Genomic DNA, 21,686 nt, shown 5'->3' on the forward strand with positions numbered 1-21,686 from the left:
TCAGTCGGACGGCTTCCCTGACCACCAGTGTCCACCACGGTGTTCGAGAGTTACCACCCCTTGAGGCACCTAAGATGCTTAGCCCACAGCTCACCACCGCAGCTTCGGCAATGGAGGCTTTGAACATCACCCACTCAGGTTCGATGCCCCCAACCTCCACAGGGATGCCAGAGAAACTCCGCCCGAGGTGTGAGTTGAAAACCTCTCGGACAGGGGGCTCCTCCAGCCGTTCCCAGTTCACCCGCACTACTCGTTTGGTGCCGTGTGAGCGTCTGTTCTCGCTGTCGGGGCATGTCGCTCAGGAGAAGCGAGCCGCCCTGTCGGCCGAGAACGTCAACAAGCTCTTCTGCTTGAACAACTGCTTGGTGCGAAGAAACAGAACTAACGGAGATTTGATTCCGCCTTTTTAATGTTTCTATATTACTGTTTGTATCACCCTGTTTGATGCCACATATTTTTGTGAGCCTTTATTCCCCCCATGTAATAATATTTTATTTGTTGGTGCCTTTCAACACACCTTACAAAACATTAATAAAAACACAAGACACAATTACAGTGTGGGATGTTTAGGTAACCTTTACCTTCAGGTAACCGTAACCTTCACTTTTTAAGTGTTAAGTCAGACACTATTGTGGTAGTATTACTATGTAATGTCACATTGAGGTCAAAATGCCATTTCACCATTTATTTTGGGCATGCAGTTATTCTGGTGAATATACAGTATTTGTCATTGATTTGGATTGTTGCAATGATAATAAACATACATCTGCATAAAACAAACACTTTCTCCACTCCTTTGTTGATGTTGAAGAGAATTAAAAATGTATATGTATAAATACATATACATTATATAAATATATATGCATAAATCAGCATGTTTTTATGTATATGTGCATATATTTTTAATATATATTATAAAGAATATAGTTTATATTATATAATATTTATATTATATACATATATATATATATACATATATATATATATATATATATACATATATATATTTGTCTTCAACGTGCGTCATTAAAAAAACAACAACAAATGTTTTAAAAAGGCGCGCTCAGGGGGTCACGTGACCCAACCAGGAAGCGACTGTCTGAGCGAAAGTAAGTTGAGCGTCTGTTTGGAAACATGAGTGACATCTTGTTAAGGATCAGAAACAGCGTCCCGGAGAAGAATAAGAAGACTCCGGTTCGTCAGAGCGACCTGCGGACGTTCGGTTTAAGAGGTTAGTGACGTCGTTAACCTCTCTGACGTAAAGCGACGCGTTCGCGTAGCCGGTTAACGTGAGCTAGCTAGCGGTGACGTTTAAGCTAGTTAACAGTTTGTTTACGCTAGCTAAAAGTTTGTTTTGAGTTCTCTGAGATTACTTCGGTGGTCTCTGATCCTTTGAGATGCTGGATCTGGTCTAGTTGGTCTTGTAGATCTGGTCTAGTTATACCCCCCTCACAGGGTTCCAGCTGACTGTGTGCAGTGGTTAGTCCAGTGATTCTTTAAGATGCTGGATCTGCTCTAGTTGATACTGTGGATCTGGTCTTGTTCCCCCCCTGACAGGGATCCAGCTGAGACCCTACCAGCTGGACTGTGTTCAGTGGTTGGTCCAGTTGATCTTGTGGATCTGCTCTAGTTGTTAATGTGGATCTGGTCTTGTTTCCCCCCCCTGACAGGGATCCAGCTGAGACCCTACCAGCTGGACTGTGTTCAGTGGTTGGTCCAGTTGATCTTGTGGATCTGCTCTAGTTGATACTGTGGATCTGGTCTTGTTTCCCCCCCCTGACAGGGATCCAGCTGAGACCCTACCAGCTGGACTGTGTTCAGTGGTTGGTCCAGTTGATCTTGTGGATCTGCTCTAGTTGATATTGTGGATCTGGTCTTGTTGCCCCCCCCTGACAGGGATCCAGCTGAGACCCTACCAGCTGGATGGCGTGCAGTGGTTGGTCCAGTGTCTGAAGAACCAACAGGGATGCATCTTGGGGGATGAGATGGGTCTGGGAAAGACCTGCCAGGTATGAATAACACAATAACAACAAAACATACATACCGGTACTTATAAGTTAAAATGGAAATAAAATAGACCAGAAAGTCAATAAACTGTAAAAGAAAAAAAAAGATTTGTCTTATCTGATGCAATAAAAATAATTGTTTCTTCACTAAATATAAAGTAATTCCAGAATGTTTTTAGCATCACTTTAAGTGGTTGAAGCATATTTTGATGATTATTTTTGGATAATTATAATTTTGGCAGGATAATCGTGACATTAAAATGCAACATCTTTAGGTTTTGGACAATAGTGTAACGTTACTGTAATATTAATGTTTCCCTGCAGACCATCTCTCTGCTGGTCTACGCGTCGGGAGCTCTCGGGCAGAAAGGTCCATTCTTGGTGCTGAGTCCGCTGTCCGTCATGGAGAACTGGAGGACGGAGCTGGAAAGGTACCATCAACACCCACACATGAGTCTACACCCACACACGAGTCTACACCCACACATGAGAGTACACCCACACATCAGTCTACACCCACACACGAGTCTACACCCACACACGAGTCTACACCCACACACGAGTCTACACCCACACATGAGTCTACACCCACACATCAGTCTACACCCACACACGAGTCTACACCCACACACGAGTCTACACCCACACATGAGTCTACACCCACACATCAGTCTACACCCACACACGAGTCTACACCCACACATGAGTCTACACCCACACATGGGTCTACACCCACACACGAGTCTACGCCCACACACGAGTCTACGCCCACACACGAGTCTACGCCCACACACGAGTCTACACCCACACACGAGTCTACACCATCACACGAGTCTACACCCACACATCAGTCTACACCCACACACAAGTCTACACCCACACATGAGTCTACACCCACACATCAGTCTACACCCACACACAAGTCTACATCCACACATCATTCTACACCCACACATGAGTCTACACCCACACATCAGTCTACACCCTTACATGAGTCTACAACCTCACATGCATGGAAGAAACAAACATGGAAGTTTAGTGTAGTGTTTTCAAGGTTTGAAAAGTGCTTGGATTTAGAATAAAGTACTTAAAATGTACGTTCTGTGTGATGACATATGATATAACACAGATAAAAAGAAGATATCCATATTTGAGGGACTGAAAACAGCATTTTCTGATATTTCTGCATGAAAAATGACTTTTGAAGCTCAGCCCTGATGTGGTTACGTTTTCTCTGAAAGTCATTAACTGTGGTTTGTGTTTGCAGCTTCGCTCCATCTCTGACGGTGTCGTGTTACAGAGGAGACAAAGAGAGACGAGCCGAGCTGCAGAGGGAGATGGAGACGCAGGACGTCCACGTTCTGCTCACTACTTACGAGGTCCATGGTCTTTTCACGGGAAACTCAATCATTCCTCTGTGGTTCAAACTGACCTGTTTGTTTTCTTTTTACAGCTTTGTCTCAAAGATGCTTCATTCTTGAGACGGTGAGTTTGTTCTGTTTTACAAAGATATCAGCAGAACGTTTGAGTGGAGATTTCACACAAAGAAATACTTGTTCTACAACCTGGCAAACTGTGTTCTCTAATTGAACACTTTACAGTTTCTTTAAATATTCATCAGTTGATTTTTCAGATATTTATCATTAGTCTCTTTTCTCAATCCACATTAATTCTTCACATCAGCATCACTTAAATCCACGACACAGCTCTGATTTAAAAAGAAAATACATCACTTTTAAAGCTGGTTGATGACAATCTATTGTTAAAAAGGCTATTTTTGAAATGGAGTCTGGTGCAGCTTCCTGTAAACTTCACATTGAACAATGAGGATCAGTTTTAACTGAATTTTCTCTGGTCGCTCAGATACAGTATCATAATAAATATTAATAGTAGTGATGATGTCACCCATCCCCTCAGATGGAGGTGGAAGGTGCTGGTGGTGGACGAAGCTCACAGGCTGAAGAATCAGAGCTCATTGCTGCACAAGACCTTGACCCAGGTACTGATCTGGTTCGGCTGCCAACTGTTTGTCTCTCCATCCTTTTTCCACCGCTAACTCCGACGTGTTTCATTCTTCATGTAGTTCTCGGCTGGTTTCAGGGTCCTGCTGACGGGAACCCCGATCCAGAACAACCTGCAGGAGCTCTACTCTCTGCTGAGCTTCGTTCAGCCCGGCGCCTTCGCTGCCGCCGACTCGGACGCCTTTGTCAGCTCTTTCTCTGATGTAGAAAGTCAACCTGCTCTTGGTAGGAAGGACGTTACTGTCATCACATACCCAAACATCCTCCCATTAAAGGGACAGTACTACAGTAGATGGAGAACTGCTGACGATGTATTTTAGACTCCGGAAACAATCAGTACATCTTTGCAAGCCACCAGACTCCATTGATAAAAACAGACATTTTAACAATCAGAACACAGAATGTTTATTGTCTGACTTGTGACTTGTTGTTTTAAAGGGTTAATTCAGATTCACCAAAGTCACAATAACAAACCAACTAACTGACGGAGGCAGCAGTAGAACAGCAACTCCTGAGAGGGAAAATTACTGTTTTGGTGAAAGGAGTCTGGTGGCTTTCAGTTTCTCGTCTTTTGCTCTCTTACAACACCCTAACCAACCAACCCTTTGATTTACCACCACTTTGTGTCAATTCCCATAGTAGTGCTGGTCTAGGAGCCGGGTTACTCTGGCCGAGCCGCTGAGCCAGGCTGTAACACACAATTATCAAACAAACAAACAACAGAGGCAACAGTAGACTGTTTTTGAAAACCACTGTTTTTGTTAAAGGAGTTTTGTGGCTTGGAAGAGACACTAAATATAGCTTCCACTTAGACTGATTAACTGTTACATCCACAGCGAAAACATTGCTTTGTTCCCCACAAAATCACAAATATCCACTTTCATTGTTTTGAGAAATGAGGTGTTGAAAAGTATTATTTGGATCATTTGGGATGTCTGATTAGCCAATGAGATAAAAAAAAAAGAATCCTGTTTGATGAAACCAACAGTGGCCTTCCTTCTGTGCTTCTGCCTCCAGCTGCCGAGCTGCAGAGCGTCCTGGAGCCCTTCCTGCTTCGCAGAGTCAAGTCGGAGGTGGCGGTGGACCTGCCGAAGAAGACGGAGCTGGTGATGTACCATGGCATGTCGGCGCTGCAGAAGAAATACTACAAAGCCATTCTGATGAAGGATCTGGGTAAGGAGTGCGTGGTGTACAGGCTGACCCATACTGGATTTCTGAGGCCGGTACTGCTGTCGATATTTATTTATGTATATTAAAAAAGGGAATGTAGCCTCTCGTTTGCACCTTTACCCCTTATAGGAACTGAGGGGAAAAAATGTATTCCACTTTATTTTGTGACTTTCTACCTATTGAAGGGTAATAAACCAACTTACAATTTAGACTTTTGAAAATTTATATTTATATATTTAATTTTTATATATTGGCTAAATAAAACATTTACAATAAGTTGATCGCCAATTTCCATTATCAGGATAATCGTAAATATCGTCACAAGTGACTTAAAAAAAGTTGTTGGGTTTACGTGGAAAAAAAAAAAATCCTGTAAAAAATACAGGATACAGAAATATATTTAAAATGTTTTTTTTTAATTTCCATCCATCCATCCATTTTCTTCCGCTTCTTTTTTTAAATTTATTTATTATTATTATTATTTATTTATTTATTTTTATGCAGGGGGACCTCATGATTTATTATCATCTTATTGAACACTTTGTTTTTCACACAAAAAAATGTGTGTCTGTGATGCACATTGCACAAAATAGTGACATCAGAATGTTTCCGTGTCATTTGAAGAATTTTAAGCATTTTTCATGATTATCAGGATAATATAATGACTTATTATTTTGGCCGCAATAACCGTGTCAAGATATTATCATATCGTCCCATCTCGACATTTAGGGGTTCAGACCTACAAAGTGACTTTACTTCTAAAAGCAACTGGCAACAAATTTAGCGACTCGTTCATTACGGAAAAAAAGCGAGAAATATATACTTTGAAATCTCTCTGTTTTTTCAGACGCTTTTGGAAACGAACAAGGCAACAAGAACCAGCTGCTGAACATCCTGATGACCCTGAGGAAGTGCGTCCACCACCCGTACCTGTTTGACGGTGAGTTTCATTCAGCAGCGACGCTGGAAGTAAAGACGCACCTTGTGTGAAGCGTCTCATCATCATAATCTCTGTCGGCGTCTTACAGGAGTGGAACCGGAGCCGTTCGAGATGGGCGAGCATCTGGTGGAAGCCAGCGGGAAGCTGTGTCTGCTGGACAGCATGCTGACGTACCTGCACAAAGGGTGAGTCCATCCACGCACTTCTAAATCAACACTGAAGACTTTTCTGTTCAACGCTGCCCTTTAACTGCTGTGATTTGTATTCCTTCGATATTCTTGTTTTTATTTTATTTTATTCTATTTACTTTATTTTATTTGCATATTTAAATGTTTTTTCCAGTGCTTTTATTGTATTATATAAAGCACTTTGAATTACCTTGTTGTTGAAAGGTGCTTTTGATTGCCTTATTTTGCCTTGCATCGGTGTAGGGCGCCACCTAGTGGGACGTCAGGCTCAGTACACCTCATCAGCTAAATCCGGACACAACGTAGTGATCACTGGGAGGTCGGGCTGCACCAGACTGGACCACATTTATTTTTTCCTTATGAAAAATACGTACATTTCACTCAAATTTTTGTGCAGTTTTAGGTTAATTGCATCAGTTTGATGCATATTAAGTCTAGATAGTTAGTCTAGATCTAACGAGATGCGGCAGGTGGGTTCAGGCTCCTCCCACTCTGGAGTCCCTTGTAAAGCGAGTACTTAGGAGGGCTGCTGGAAAACTCCCCTTCAACCCAGGTCTCTCCAAGACCACCTGATGATCCGGTCTACGGGGGAAATGACCTGCCGTGTTGATCGTATCTCACTCTGCGTCTCGTTGCATGTCTGCGGGTGAAGAGGCCACCGGGTCCTGCTGTTCTCCCAGATGACCCGGATGCTGGACATCCTTCAGGACTACATGGAGTACCGAGGTGATCAGGACTTGAACTAGATCTCTACAAATATCCAATTAGCTAATTGAAAACACCGTTTTAACTACATTAACTTAAGTATTCCTTCATCTACACCACCTTTAACCTCCCAATGGAAACGTTTTTTCTGTCCAGGCTACAGCTACGAGCGTCTGGATGGGTCCGTCCGCGGAGAGGAGAGGAATCTAGCGGTGAAGAACTTCAGCAGCAAAGACATCTTTGTGTTTCTGCTCAGCACTAAAGCAGGTACCTGAACAGGAAGTTTTGAAATGATTAACAACAAAATGTATTAACATTATTGATTTATTGCAGGTTTGGGTTGAAAGTAATCTGAAACTTACAATTTTAAAAAGTGAAAAATGTTGCTAGTGTTAATATGTCATTGATTTATTTTTATTTGAATTTTTCAAATCGTGTCGTTGTCTCTTGCTCTTATAAGACTGTAATAAACTCTATAGCTAAAATACAACAGACAGAAATGTTACATTCCCACTTTCAATCAAGAACTTCAAAATTGTTCTTTTTACTATTTTCCACCAGATATTTATTATATCATCCTTTATTAACTATATTAGCATCAATACATCCTGGTTTCCACCAGGGGCACTGCTGCTGTATTATAGAGCACTGAGCACAAAAAAAATGTCCCCTTCAGTATTTAGTATACGGAAAACAATTACATGTTTACATGAAGAACAACAGTTGCATTAACAAACATTTAAGGAGGTAAGATTTTTATATATTAGTAGTTATGATCAGAACTAATGTTGGTTAAAATATTTAACTCTGAAGATAATGTTTAGATTTAATTCCTTGCATTGCATTCCATGCAAGCATTTTTTTGTCAGCTAAATGCATCAGAGCAACTTTTCTTTTTTATTATTTCACATTTTTATTGAAATCGAAATTGGAGTACATTATACAGCACGACATACATAATTTTCTTAAAATAAACTACAAATATATATATATATATATATTTACATATACACACACATATATACCACATACACACCAACATATACACATACAAACATATACATACATCCATAAACACATACATAAATATAAATGAAAGACAAGAATAATAATAATAAAAAAAATAGGTGTAAAACAAACCAGCCTTTGTCCAATAATCACTGCTATATGTTCCCGTCTGGGTCTGTGAGAAAAAGTCTGCATGTTCAGTAAAACAAGGTGAAGTATTGTAAGAAATTAATAAAGTAGAAAAGGAGATAAACTATAATTATATGAATAAGTAGTCAGAAAAAGATCCTTCTTGTTTATTTACACAAGCCAGTGTAGAACACAAAATAAATAAATAAAAATTAAATTAGTTAATAAATAACATTTTTTCACGGTTCAAGGTGTTTGAATGCAGCTGCGACAGGAAGGAAGGAGGCTGATGATGCGCAGATAAGAGCTGCGGCAGGATGAACACGCCAGCGTTTTACATGCAAACCTCATTTCCTGTCACAACACTCGAGGCCATAAATCAGTAAATACAAGCATGTAAATAAGAGCGGTCTCTCTCTGCAGGCGGAGTGGGCCTGAACCTCACCGCCGCCGACACAGTCATCTTCATGGACACCGACTTCAACCCTCAGAACGACCTGCAGGCCGCCGCACGCTGCCATCGGATTGGTCAGAGCAGGTGATGTCACGAAATGTTATTCCAAGCAAGCCGCTTTGCAGTGTTGATGATGATTTACTAGCCCGCTGTGTGTTGTCCTCTGGAGAAGGAAATAACCCCGATGATGTCACAAGGTGTTGAGGTGCAGGGATGTAGCGTCGCCCTCTCATATAATATAATAATATATAGAGGTGTAACGATTCATCCTATAGATTCTACTAAATCGATCTGCTACAATAAATAAATAGAATGAATCGTTTTGGCTTCACCAATAATCGATATAAATGCATTTAATCGGATTAATCGTGATTCTTACTTATGATTAATGTTTTAATACGTTTAAGACACACTCTCCCCGGCCAGCATGTAGTCTACTGAAAATGTTCAAAACAACTGAGCAATGTTTAATTACATTTTTGTATTCAGCATAAAATATTATGCAGGTTTACTGTTTTTATAGAATAAATATGTTGTTTTTCACCTTTCAGAAGAATACAGATAGTCTCACTTGCATTATTGCATATAACAACACACACAGAGGGAGAGTGACTTCTCTCTCTGCTCAGGGAGACATGACTCCACTATATCTTATATATCTAACTTACAGACTGCAGTAATTTTCCTTCCTTTCTCCCTTCCTTCCTTCCTTCCTTCCTTCCTTCCTTCCTTCCTTCCTTTCTCTCTTCCTTCCTTCCTTCCTTCCTCCATTCCTTCCTTCCATCCTCCCTCCTTCCCTCCTAAATTGGAACACTTTTTTGCTCCGATCCGATTTGGATCCTGTTGAACTCAAGTGTTTAAATCTACTAACTCGTCTGAACGGCTGGCCGAAAAGTAGTAAAAAAGTCTACGTTTTTTTATCCAACACATTCTTCTCCCACGTCAAAAAACCCCTCCTGTCTACATTACCCACAATGCAACAGAACCTGGAAAAAGATTCCGGTCCGCCATGCATGCTCTAACGGCAACCAGCGATGGGCAGCAGGCTCCAGAGGTCTTTCGTTTTCAGCTGCCGCTGACTCAAGTGACATCATCGCTGACCTTTAACACGGTTCAGGCAGGAGTCACAGAAAGAGCCTCGGCTTGTTTTCACGTGTGCAGGAGCGTTCGCCAGACGCCGTAAATATCTTTGATGTGGAGAAGCGGCGGAGTTCCCCGTCGAACACTAGAGACCAGATATTTGTCAGAGAAGCTGCTTCATGTTGCTGAAGATAAGAGCGTTTAGGAGGAGGTCAACGAGAGATGCTGTTCAGCTGCATTATGGGAGCTTTGAAACTGAAACTCTGGCTGCTTCCGCTGCATCGGAGATAAAAAATAAGTCTCTCACACATTCCCCCCAGTTAAAGGGACAGTTTGTCCTCTTGTCTCTTATCAGTCTGGAGGTCTTCAACATTTTTTAGGCCAAGGACCCCCCCAAGGCTTAGACCCGGTGGAGGGACCCCCTATTACATATCATATAAAGCTGTGTTCCTTATAAAACCGGGTCAATAATAATATGTAGAGCAGCCTATAGTGCCATCTATAACAGTACTTTGTAATGATGTATGTAAACAATGCTAAGCCGTTAATATAATAATTGTTGACAGATTCATATTTTAATTCTATTTTGACATTTCTACATCACAATTTCTCAAAATAATATTAAACAAACAGGAAGATTTATATTTGCTTATTATAGTTTGTATTCTTGTTAATGTGTATTTTTGGACATATTTTTTTTTAAAAGGGCCCCCAACCATGATATGATTTTACATAAACCGTTTACTATCCGATAAAAAACAGAATATCAGTCAAAGTAATCTCCATATAACTTCTGAGTGAACATTGTTGCTGTCATGTGCAAACTGAATTTTGACTACTTTAATTTCCATGTTACCAGAAGAACATCTCAGTCAAAGTCATGAAAATCATCTCACGACCCCCCCTCTCGGCATCTCGCAACCCCCCACTGTGGGAACCCCTGATCTAGGAGCCCATAATGGATACTGGAAACCAATATTTGACCTGATGAGCAAACAAACAAAACAAAAAAGTTTTTTAGGGCTTAAAGTTTTTATACGGTTAAAATACATAAAATAAAGATCAGAGAGTTGTGACTGCAGCTGCATCAGAGCCAGAATAGTGCATTTTAAAATAAAAAATGGCCGATAACCATAAAAAAATGCTCAATATCAGTCGACCCCTACAGAATAATATGCAAAATAAATAAACAGGACCCCCTTTTGTTTTCCTAGACGTACGATCATCTAGTGATGTTCCATGTTGGGTTCCTCCACTTAATACATGTGCATATATATATAATTTGTTGCACTCGTACTGGCGATGTGTGTTTCCACGGTAACGCACGTCATCACTGTCTACAAGCTGTAAAAGTGTACTAATATTTCTGGAGGACCCCCATGAATCTGTGCTGGACTGCCTCGTTGCAGACCCGTGAAAGTGATCCGCCTGCTGGCCAGAGACACCGTGGAGGAGATCATGTACTCTCGGGCCGTTTCCAAGCTGCAGCTCACCGACACCGTCATCGAGGCGGGACGTTTCTCCCTGCTGGACCGGGCGCAGTCCGCCGCCGCAGGACTGCAGGTGGGAAGTCTTTGAGTCCTGCAGGGCGCCGGGGGTCCACGTTTATGGCTAAAAATCTCTCTCTCTTCACCACGCGTGGTTTCCTGTCTCCTGCAGCTGAGCGAGATCTTGAAGTTCGGTGTGGATAAGCTTCTGTCGTCGGAGGAGAGCTCTGTACAGGATGTGAAACTGGAGAAGATCCTCGGGCCGTCGTGTGGTGGCCGGTGGGAGGACGAGGCCTCGCTCCGACGAGAGGAAGATGAGGAGGAGGAGGAGGCGGAGGAGGAGGCGGTGCATCAGACTGACGGGCAGAGTACGTGTTCCATCATCTTTTAAAATCTCTTTGTTCGTGTTTGGAGAACATTCCGAGCGTTTAACCTGGTTAGAGGTCGACACGTGTGACTCCTCAAACCGCTGTGTCGGGTTTTTCTGCCGTGAGAACGTCTCGCTTTTGCTTTTGGTTCTCAGCCTGCAGACGTGACCGCTCATCCAGTATGATTAATGAGCTGCAGCCACGGTGTCATGACCTCTACTCCCCAGTGGGAGGAGCCTCTCCCCAGTGGGAGGAGCCTCTCCCCAGCAGGTCTTTACCCTGTAGACCGGCTATATCAGGTGGTCTTGGACCCGGGTTGAAGGGGTCTCCTGGATCTGACCATGAGCCAGTCTAGAAACACAGAGCCTCGTTAACCTGCTTTGTGGGTGTTTTCATATCTATACAACCAGAGAGGTTATGAAGGCATTTATTACTAAAGAATTAAATAGTTTAGAGATCTGGACTCTTAATTTAGCTTCAAAGTGAATCAAGTTTATTGAAAAATGGACAAAATCTGGGGTGAAAATTCCTGTATGTTTACATATTGTAGTATATATACTCTATAAATCCTTGTGATGCCGATGTGTTCCCGGCGCTGCGTAGGATTTTCGTGAGCAAGTCCAGTTTGGCGTTCGGTGCCACTGAGCTCGCCGCAGGTGGCATCGGCCGCAAAGAACAAATCCCAGCAGTCTCTGAAACAAAGAGGTCTGGTCTACAGAGGATTTCCTGTTTGCGTCACCAGCTGTTCCCGCCCCCACTCTTTGCAACTCCCGTTGCCTAGCAACCAGCTGCAGTTGACAAGTAAATGGGCAACAGAAGAGGTAGCATATAATCATCATGACATATTTCAGGCTAAGAGAGTGTATTCTGATGTTGATCAAGAGCCACTGAATCTTGGGATACGTTGGGCCCAGAAGGATCCATCCTGGATCCATGGTGGATCCATGGTCGATTCATCCTGGATCCATGGTGGATCCATGGTGGATCCTCTGAACCAGGAAAACATGTGACGGTCTTGTCTTAGTCGCTGAACTGGGATCAGCTCCAGATGTAAATGGATCTAAAGACCGACATGTAACCAGTGACTCGGTGGTTAACCGTTTGTTGAAAACTCTAACGCTCTCCCTCATTTCCAGACCACATGTACTACTTTGAAGGGAAGGACTACAGCAAAGACCCCAGCCCCGAGGACCAGAAGAGCTTCGAGCGTCTGCTGGAGGAGCAGCTGGCCGAGGTCCAGAGATCCGCAGGACGAGCTCTGAGACACAAAGCCGGAGTGAGTTCCTGCTTCCTTCACTTCATGACAGGAACGTGTTTTTCGGGGTTGGGTTCGCTGAAAGTGATATCCCTCATTTCAGTGTGGAGGTTTATTCAGAATATTTTCACCTCTTTTCCTCGAACTGAAGCCGTTATCTACTCTCTCTTCAAAGCCACCAGACTCCATTGACATAAACAGTCATTTTAGATTTAGATTTTTCAAATAGACATCAGTTGATGACAATAGAGCACTCTCTCTCCCCAAAATATAGAATGATTTAATGTTCAGTGTTTTATCTATTTTGTTCAACAATGTAAATTCAAAGTACATGATTTAATATTTTTATAAATAACCAGCAACTCCCTTTTTGTTAAAACAAGTTCTTATAAGTTGTCTAATCAGAAACAGCAGCCAAATACACCAGACTCCATTGGAAAATACAGTGATTTTACCTGTGTCTTAAACACCATAACAACAACCATATTAAGTTTCTCTTTAACAATAAGTTCTATCTCTGTCGGGATCCTTACTTTATTCACTGTTACAATCACTAAAAAGCAGACTGTGTTTTCATTCAGGGCACCTCTAGGAGATAATGTAGCATCGAAGTGTTTGCTGTAACATTAGCTACTCTGCAGCTTTATTTCTAGGTAGAAACTGTAAAATGTGCTCCAGGTGTTTGACCATGATTGGCCAGTCTGCGTTCAAGAGGCGGGACTTAGAAAAGCGTCCACGGATGTAACTAATATTTTTCTTCACCCCTTCCTTACCGTTGCCTCGATCAGTTTGTCTGTGAAAATGTTTGAATGGTGAATTGGCAGCTCCTGTGTTCTGAGCGGTAAAATCCCTGTTTTTGTGAATGGAGTCTGGTGGCTTTGAAGAGAGCCGAGATAACGGCTTCAGTTCCCTGTTTACTTACCCTGATATTGATTTATTTGAACTTATAATGTTTTTGCCCGGCGTGGAATGAATAAGACAGACCTCCGTGTGTAGATGATTATCTGTCAGTTTTGCTGTAGCACTCCATCTGGTAAACAGCCTTTATTTAGGGCACGATGGTTGACGTAGAAACCACTGGAGGAGGTCACGTCCACGCCGGCGGTTTGTTTCCCTTTGTACACGCCGACTCATCACAAACGCAGAACTACGTCTTCACAAAAGGACTTTTTACTGAAAAAAAAAGGGTGAAATCAAAGCAACACATGAAAGGAGCTGCCAGAGATATTTCATTTTTCATTTAAATGCTGCTCAAGCTACATTGTTTGTTTTCAGCAAACATCAACAGATTACGTTTCGCTGGAATGTCCCAGTTTGAGAGTTTCATATGTTATTTAAAGTGACAGAAACAGTTTTTTTTAGCTCAGCTTCACTGAAAAACAACTGTCAGCTGGGCTTCATCTGTTATAATCACACATAATATAACACGGAAGTCATCATCAGAAAGTGGTTCATTTTTTTTAGCCTGATAGAAACTGAGTCAATTTAGGTAAAAAAGAAAGAAAATATGACAGAGAAAGTGGGAAATATCAAGAGATAAATCATATAATTTCTGGGATTAAAGAGGGTCGTTGTGTGTTTTCGGTCGCGTCTTTTTTACACTATTTAAAAAAGTGTTCTTGTCAATTTGTGACTTTGATGTAAAGTCCCTTCTACGCTGCCTTTTCCTTGTGAGACAGGGTTGGTATGGGTGCTGGAAATCCTTGAAAACACTTGAATTCTAGTGTGGTGTTTTCAAGGTTTGAAAAGTGCTTGGATTTAGAATAAAGTGCTTGCAAGTGCTTGAAATGTATGTTCTATGTGCTGACATATATGATATAACACAGACTGGTTCCTCCTCTGAGCAGCGATGAAGGTCGTCTCAGAGGAGAGACCAGGAGAGACCACCTCAGTGTGAACAGGGGAGAGCCGGGAAGCCGGAGCACAATGTGACGTTTTGGTGACGTGTCGTGTGGGCGACCCGCCACCAGGGGGGTTTCAAGAGCACAGAAGAAGAAGTTTCATGTGATCCGAAGAAGATAGAAAGCTGAGAAGAATTTCTGTGAATGCTCAGCTGAAAGGGTTTCCTTTCTCCATATTTAACAGGCTTCCCTGACGGTCGCCTTGGCGATGCCCACGAGGAAGAGGAAGCCTCTGACTGAGGATGAGCTGAAGCTGAGGCGCCAGAGACGGGAGGACGCCGCCGCCAAGAGAGCCAAACTTCAGGAGGAGGCCAACAGGAAGAAGCAGGAGCAGAAACACAAGAAGAAGTTCGTCCAATCAGTTTGTTTCAGCTCTCTGTGGCGACTTCCCTGATTGAGCTTTTAAAACAAACCGTTTTGGTTTCCGTGCAGGATTGCGTGGTGGGAGTCGAGCGGCTACAGATCCAGGTGTCTGCCGTCGGTGGACAGTGAGGAAGAGGAGGATGAAGATGAGGAGGACGACGGGGGCAGCATGTGCTCCACGGACTCCGACAGCACGGCCATTAACTACGTTCTGGGGGACGTGACTCATCCTCACGCCGCTCAAGGGGACGCCATCATCGTCCACTGTGTCGGTACGAAACTACACTTTTATATGCTTTTATGTTCCCGACACGTATTTAAAAAGACAGTCAGAATTTAAGCACAAGTCAATGAATATTTTGGCTTTTTCCTTTGTATTTAAAAAAAAATGTTAGGTAACGCATTCTATGAAGGTCATGTTTATGATGTATTATTTATAACACATTATAATGCATTTATAAGGCATTATAAATGTTTATAATGCATGACACCTTTATGATTTATGATGATGACGATGATGATGCTCGTCATGGTTACGTGTCCTGGTGGGTTTTTGCAGATGACTCGGGCCGGTGGGGCCGTGGAGGCCTCTTCACGGCTCTGGAGCTGAGATCTGATGAGCCACGCAAGAACTACGAGTTGGCCGGCAAGATGAATGGTAACCATAGTTACAAAACACACCGTCTGAGTCTGCTACGTGTCGGGTGACGTGAAATTTTTAAGTGTGATTTCTTTCAGATCTGGACATTGGAAATGTGCTGCTCTTCTCCGTTGACGACAAACAGTCGAGACTCGACGGCCGGGATCAGGTTGGTTCTGTTCTACACTTTATAAACGTCGCTCTGATGTCCTCAAATAATAATAATATTTATATTAGTTTTCATCTTCCACTTTAAAATCTATTAACAGACCTCAGTCCCGATCTTGACTAAAAAATATTCATCAACGCTTTAAATGCCATTTTGTTTACATAATACCACTTTTTATGCTGTTTTTAATGAAGAAAATGTTAAATTACGTTTTTAATGTGGTACTTTAATGTATTTCATTATTTTTGTATACTAAATATTAGAGTGTTTACAAAAAAGATTACCAAAAACATTGATTTTGATGCATTTAAATTTTTGGTGCAGCGTCAGATTAAAAAAAACAAAAAAATACTCCTGTTATTACATTAGAGGACTAAAATATCCACCGAAATATTTTAACCAACTTCAGTTCTCATGAGAAATATCAAATATCCATTAATTTTCATAATTGTAACCCTTTAAGTGCCCTTTAATTACATAATGACACTGTGTTGCTGTTTCAATGGAATAAAGTGCAAAAATATAAAAAAATCTGTATGCTAAATGTTATTTTTTTTTGCTTGATAGACGATATCAAGCGTGATGTGATATGTCAATGATTCTCATCAACATTGATTTTGATGAATATCATTAAACACAGCAGCCGTAAAACCGCAGCGTTGCCCGTAGTTGAATCCAGGAGAATAACATATATTTGCTCTTAGGACAAACACGAGAAAATGACTCAACCTGGTGGAAAATAGTAAAAAATACAATTTAGAAACCAGGACTCTAGATTTAAAGTCTGTTTATAATAGAATGCAAGACTTAATTCTGTAATGGCCTCAAAGCTGCATTCTCTCTGCTGGCCACCAGGGGGTGACTCCTCTCTGGTTAAATGGTCCTACTTCTCTCTTGATTTATTATCTCAGTAAACATTGTAAACATGAGTTTATGGTCTCAATCTCTAGTTTCAAGTCTTCAATCCAGCATTATAGTCCATGTAGAGTCAAACAGACCAGAAAGCAGGGGATGCTTTAGGGGGCGGGGCTACCTGCTGATTGACAGGTCGCTACCAATGCTAGTTACAACTAAGATGACTTTAACACTTAGCTGTAAAGTTGAATCTTGACTTATAGAAGCTCACTTTGTTAGCAGCTTCACATCCAGAATCCACATGGATCCAGATCCAGTAAGTGTTCACTGGTGCAGCGATGAACAGCTTGTGACACTCGGTCTGGATTTAGGGTTAGGTGTGGTGACAGGTAAACAATTAATGCCCCGGGCGGTTTCCTTCCTGCCGCCTCAGCTGGCCTTGATCGTGGCGCAGCAGAGGGAGGAATCCAACAGCCTGTCAGGCATCCTGCTAAGCGCTCTGGACGGAGGTCTGAGGAAGATCTACGCTGCAGCCAGAAGAAGTAAAGGTAACAAAAAATGTCTGTTTCATGAAGTCTGTCAAAGGTAAATAAAAAAAAAAAAAATCAAGAAATCCAGTCTAAAATTAGCATCCTGCCAATAACTCTGCTGTAATTAAGTGTGAGGACATGAAGGGGCGGCTCGATGGAAGCGCTGCCTTTTTCGTCAGACTTGACTGACTAGATATGCAGGACTGTGTTATCTTGGTGGCGCCACTGTGTGTAGTGGAGTTGTTGTCCTGGCTTCCTCATGATGGAACCTCGTTGATTGTCAATAATGCGAGCGCACAATGACTGGAGAACAACGCAGAATTTGATTCCCCTCCGGTTATTTTGCAAGAACCAGTACGGTCACCTGACAGTGTTTCATGCAAGGTTCCCACGGGCCAGTGAATATCAGGGAATTTTACATATAAAAGTTTTCTTTTCATTTGTGGTCCTTCTGTAAAAACCTGTCTCCAAACATCATGCTGGTTGTTAATAGGACAATAACATCTCTTTTAATGTGATGAACAAGTGCAATAATAAGTAGACTGAATACTGAGGATTGTATTGGATACAAATATGGAGTTTACCACAGCTGGAAGGTGCTGGAAAAGCATGGAATTGCACCTTGAAATGCTTGAAAAGTGCTTGAATTTGACTTTGGAAAAGGTGCAGGAATTTTTTTTTTTCTTCACAGGGGTTATTTCACCAATTTCCCCACCCTACCCATTTTGTAGAGTGGTTGTTATGGTTACCTGTTTTTTTAGCACCAGTTTGCACTGTTTTGTTGCTCAACACAAATAATCATTACATCAGCAAACAGTGAGTCTGACCCTCACCGGATCAATTTCTCTGCCCCTGCCCCCCCCCCCCCACCCCCCACAGCAAGTGTTCATCTTCCCCGGATCGGCCACTCCACCAGAGGCTTCAACTGGTACGGCACCGAGAGGCTCATCAGGAAGCATCTGGCCTCCAGGGGCGTCCCCACCTTCATGTATCCTTCTCAACAGATCGGATCTCACAACGGGATGTTTCTTAGAATCTTGTCGTTTCCCTCAACATGACTGACAGATATTACCACAGTAGGGCGTCTCCGGCTCAGACATCCACCTCGACGCTCACGCCGCCGCCTCACGCCAACAGGACGGATGACGAAGCCCCCGGCCCCTCGGCTCCTCTCGGGGGGCCCTCGTCGGCTCCTCTTGGAGGCCCCTCAGGGCTCCCGAACTTCATGAGTGGAGTCCATGTGTTTTTCTACAACCTGCCTGCGCCAGAGAAGAAGAGGCTGAGCCGCTACCTCATCACATATCCTTTAAGATTACTTCACCGTTTACAGCAGGGGAAGCCAACAGAGAGGCTAAGCCCCGCCCCTTTCCTGCGGACCACCACAGGACCAAAATATGTATGGTAGCCAGCGTTATTACTCTTTGATCCTCTGCCATGAGTTACTCAACAACGTCTCTGGATAAAAAGAGTCGCTTTATAAAAACACATCCGCTAAGATAAAGTTACATTACTGATGGAACATAGCTAAGTTAGCAAGACGAGCTTACGGCCGTGTTAGTGATGTACCGAGCTAAGTTAGCTAGTTAGCTAGCAAGACGAGCTAACTGCCGTGTTGGTTACGTACCTTGTAAAGTTAGCTAGTTAGCAGGACGAGCTAAAGGCCATGTTGGTGATGTACCTTGTAAAGTTAGCTAGTTAGCAGGACGAGCTAAAGGCCATGTTGGTGATGTACCTTGTAAAGTTAGCTAGTTAGCAGGACGAGCTAAAGGCCGTGTTGGTGATGTACGTTGTGTGAGACCAGAGATGTAGTTCACTGAGTGGTTTCATACTAAACTAAATGATGATAAACCTACAACAAATTTATATTTTATGGACTTAGCCAGACCAGTCCCCATTTCGTCTCTTAAAAAAAAGGCAAGTCCCCACATTGTGAGTGTGTTATCAGTCCCCACATGAGATGTAAAACAAACAAACACACGCACACACACACACACACACACACACTGGGGAGCTCGTTATCAGGCAGTAATATAACCGGTGTGCCTTTTAAACGGTGTATTTTGTTTCCATGGCGCAGACTGTGGCTGTGTTTGCACATCATATTACACGTCTTAAATGTTTTGATGCCGCTCAAATCTGGCATATGACTTTATGTCTGATTGTCTGACCATCGCTATGATAACAATAAAGCTGCTACTGCGACCTAATCACAGTACAGTTTCAAAAGGATCAAACATTATTCTTTCTCTGGTGACTACTGTACACATCTGTTATGAAATAAGGTCTCATGGAGGACACAGGAAAGGGCGGGGCTTCACCTCTACATCTGTGAGCACCTGATCACCTGCAGGCACTTTAAAAAAAAAAAAGCAGTAAACAAGTCACCAGTAGACTTCTTCGGTCCAAGCGGTTTTTTCCCCCTAAGGCCAGTTTTAAAAATTTTTTTAATTTTTTTTAACAATGTTAGTACCAGCAGACTCTATTCTGCTCCTAGTCTCTATTCTGCTCCTAGTCTCTATTCTGCTCCTAGTCTCTATTCTGGTCCGAGTCTCTATTCTGCTTAGTCTCTATTCTGCTCCTAGTCTCTATTCTGCTCCTTGTGTCAGAGCATCTATTCCGTATCATAGAAACCAGACGCAGCACCTCTCTGAACGCTACCAGCTGGACTTGCTCAGTTCTATGTTCAGCTAGCAGACGTTTCCCTCTCTGGCGTTCGGTGCAGTTCACGTCAGACCTCTTTATTGTCTATGATCACAGTATGATATCACAATGTCGGCGCTCCTTAGCTGCAGCTCACGTATGACGGAGACGAGGAGGACGTCATGAGTGCAGAGGTCACCCACGTAGTCGCCGAGGTGGAGCACCACGTCCACTCGCAGGTCAGTGTCCACTCACAGGTCAATGTCACAGGTCAGTGTCCACTCAGAGGTCAGTGTCCACTCACAGGTCAGTGTCACAGGTCAGTGTCCACTCAGAGGTCAGTGTCCACTCACAGGTCAGTGTCACAGGTCAGTGTCCACTCACAGGTCAGTGTTTGCTCGCAGGTCAGTGTCACAGGTCAGTGTCCACTCACAGGTAAGTGTCACAGGTCAGTGTTCACTTGCAGGTCAGTGTCCACTCACAGGTCAATGTCACAGGTCAGTGTCCACTCAGAGGTCAGTGTCCACTCACAGGTCAGTGTCACAGGTCAGTGTCCACTCAGAGGTCAGTGTCCACTCACAGGTCAGTGTCACAGGTCAGTGTCCACTCACAGGTCAGTGTTTGCTCGCAGGTCAGTGTCACAGGTCAGTGTCCACTCACAGGTCAGTGTCACAGGTCAGTGTTCACTTGCAGGTCAGTGTCCAATCACAGGTCAGTGTCACAGGTCAGCGTCCTTGATGGAGATCCCCCGTCCAGAGTCTTTATTATTAATGTTATATGTATTATTAATGTTATTGTCATTGTTCCCTGTGTGAACCAGGAGCTCCAGGACCTGGTCCATGGGTACTCTCAGGCGGTGCCCGTGCAGAAGGACTGGTTACTCTCCTGCTTCTCTAAACAACGAAGAGTCAACACGGCCGCCTTCCTGCATCCGCTCAGATAACACACAACGCGCTAAAAGCGTTTAATTAACCGTCAACAGAGACCTCCCTCCGACGCCGCGTCACCACTTTATGACGGATATGTTGATTCATGATACTTTATTAGAAAGATAAACATTTTTATTGAATAAAGACTAACATGACAGCGGTGAAGTGATTTTCTAGTTCTTTAATAAAGAATTCAACGTAATATTACAATCACCAAAGATGATAAGTTAAAGATGCTTCAGACAAACTGTATTAAATCTTGGGAGCGTCTGTGTTAATATGTTTTTTTTGTTATTACGGAGGCTGATTTTAATTTAATGCATCAGTTTTGACTTGGACAAATACTTTAATTAATTAATTACATGTAACAGATGACATGTTATCAGGATTATGTTAAAAATATCAATAAATAAAAGCAACTTGATAACATTGATTATAGTTACATTGTTGATTATGTTTCTCAGGTTGTCCGTTTGTTTTAATGGAGACTTAAATAATATTTATTTTTTTAATGAGTATTTATGGATACTGTCTTATCAATATGGAAGATGGACATTCGGGCTGAGTAATAAAAACATACATTTATTTATGTTGCATAAAAGAAACATCAAACATCTCTGAAGGTCTAAGATTTTCACGACTGTAAATGCTGAAAATGCATTTTATTTGCACTGAAATCGTTTGAAGAGAAAAAATTATATTTGTGGAACTAAAATATTTAAATTGGAAACAGTCCGACAGTATTTTATTTTATTTGCGCACATAAAACCCAGATATGAAAACCATAAGGAATGTGACATCCACATGTCTATACGACTGACTGAGTTAAACAACAAAGAAAACTCAGC

General features: G+C 42.4%; 1 protein-coding gene across 3 annotated transcripts; it reads left to right on the forward strand.

Moving 5' to 3' along the window:
* The first annotated feature begins 1,098 nt into the window (after window positions 1–1,098).
* chd1l (chromodomain helicase DNA binding protein 1-like) lies at window positions 1,099–21,271 on the forward strand. Of its 3 annotated transcripts, XM_084012344.1 has the most exons (27): window positions 1,099–1,231; window positions 1,897–2,009; window positions 2,331–2,437; window positions 3,274–3,385; window positions 3,460–3,491; window positions 3,924–4,005; window positions 4,090–4,252; window positions 5,045–5,200; window positions 6,045–6,137; window positions 6,226–6,322; window positions 6,978–7,051; window positions 7,187–7,297; window positions 8,591–8,705; window positions 11,111–11,264; window positions 11,361–11,556; window positions 12,693–12,832; window positions 14,897–15,060; window positions 15,145–15,347; window positions 15,635–15,733; window positions 15,814–15,884; window positions 17,173–17,287; window positions 18,149–18,257; window positions 18,335–18,564; window positions 20,063–20,166; window positions 20,229–20,344; window positions 20,585–20,602; window positions 20,634–20,743. In XM_084012344.1, the coding sequence occupies exons 1-27, from the start codon at window positions 1,135–1,137 to the stop codon at window positions 20,722–20,724; spliced, it is 3,162 nt and encodes a 1,053-aa protein (XP_083868470.1). In that variant the 5' UTR covers window positions 1,099–1,134; the 3' UTR covers window positions 20,725–20,743. The 3 variants fall into 3 exon arrangements, with proteins under 3 accessions (XP_083868470.1, XP_083868472.1, XP_083868471.1); XM_084012346.1 differs by lacking the exons at window positions 20,229–20,344; window positions 20,585–20,602 and having other exon boundaries at window positions 20,063–20,148; window positions 20,730–21,271; XM_084012345.1 differs by lacking the exons at window positions 20,585–20,602; window positions 20,634–20,743 and having other exon boundaries at window positions 20,229–20,385.
* Window positions 21,272–21,686: the final 415 nt, after the last annotated feature.

This window comes from Eutrigla gurnardus, assembly GCF_963514095.1.
Source record: "Eutrigla gurnardus genome assembly, chromosome: 6".
Taxonomy (NCBI): domain Eukaryota; kingdom Metazoa; phylum Chordata; class Actinopteri; order Perciformes; family Triglidae; genus Eutrigla; species Eutrigla gurnardus.

Coding starts and splice junctions, on each gene's coding strand:
- chd1l (XM_084012344.1), top strand. CDS start 1,135: ATGAGTGACATCTTGTTAAGGATCAGAAACAGCGTCCCGGAGAAGAAT. Junction 15,885..17,172: donor GACTCGACGGCCGGGATCAG/GTTGGTTCTGTT, acceptor CTGCCGCCTCAG/CTGGCCTTGATCGTGGCGCA. Junction 20,167..20,228: donor AGGTCAGTGTCCACTCACAG/GTCAATGTCACA, acceptor TCAGTGTCACAG/GTCAGTGTCCACTCAGAGGT.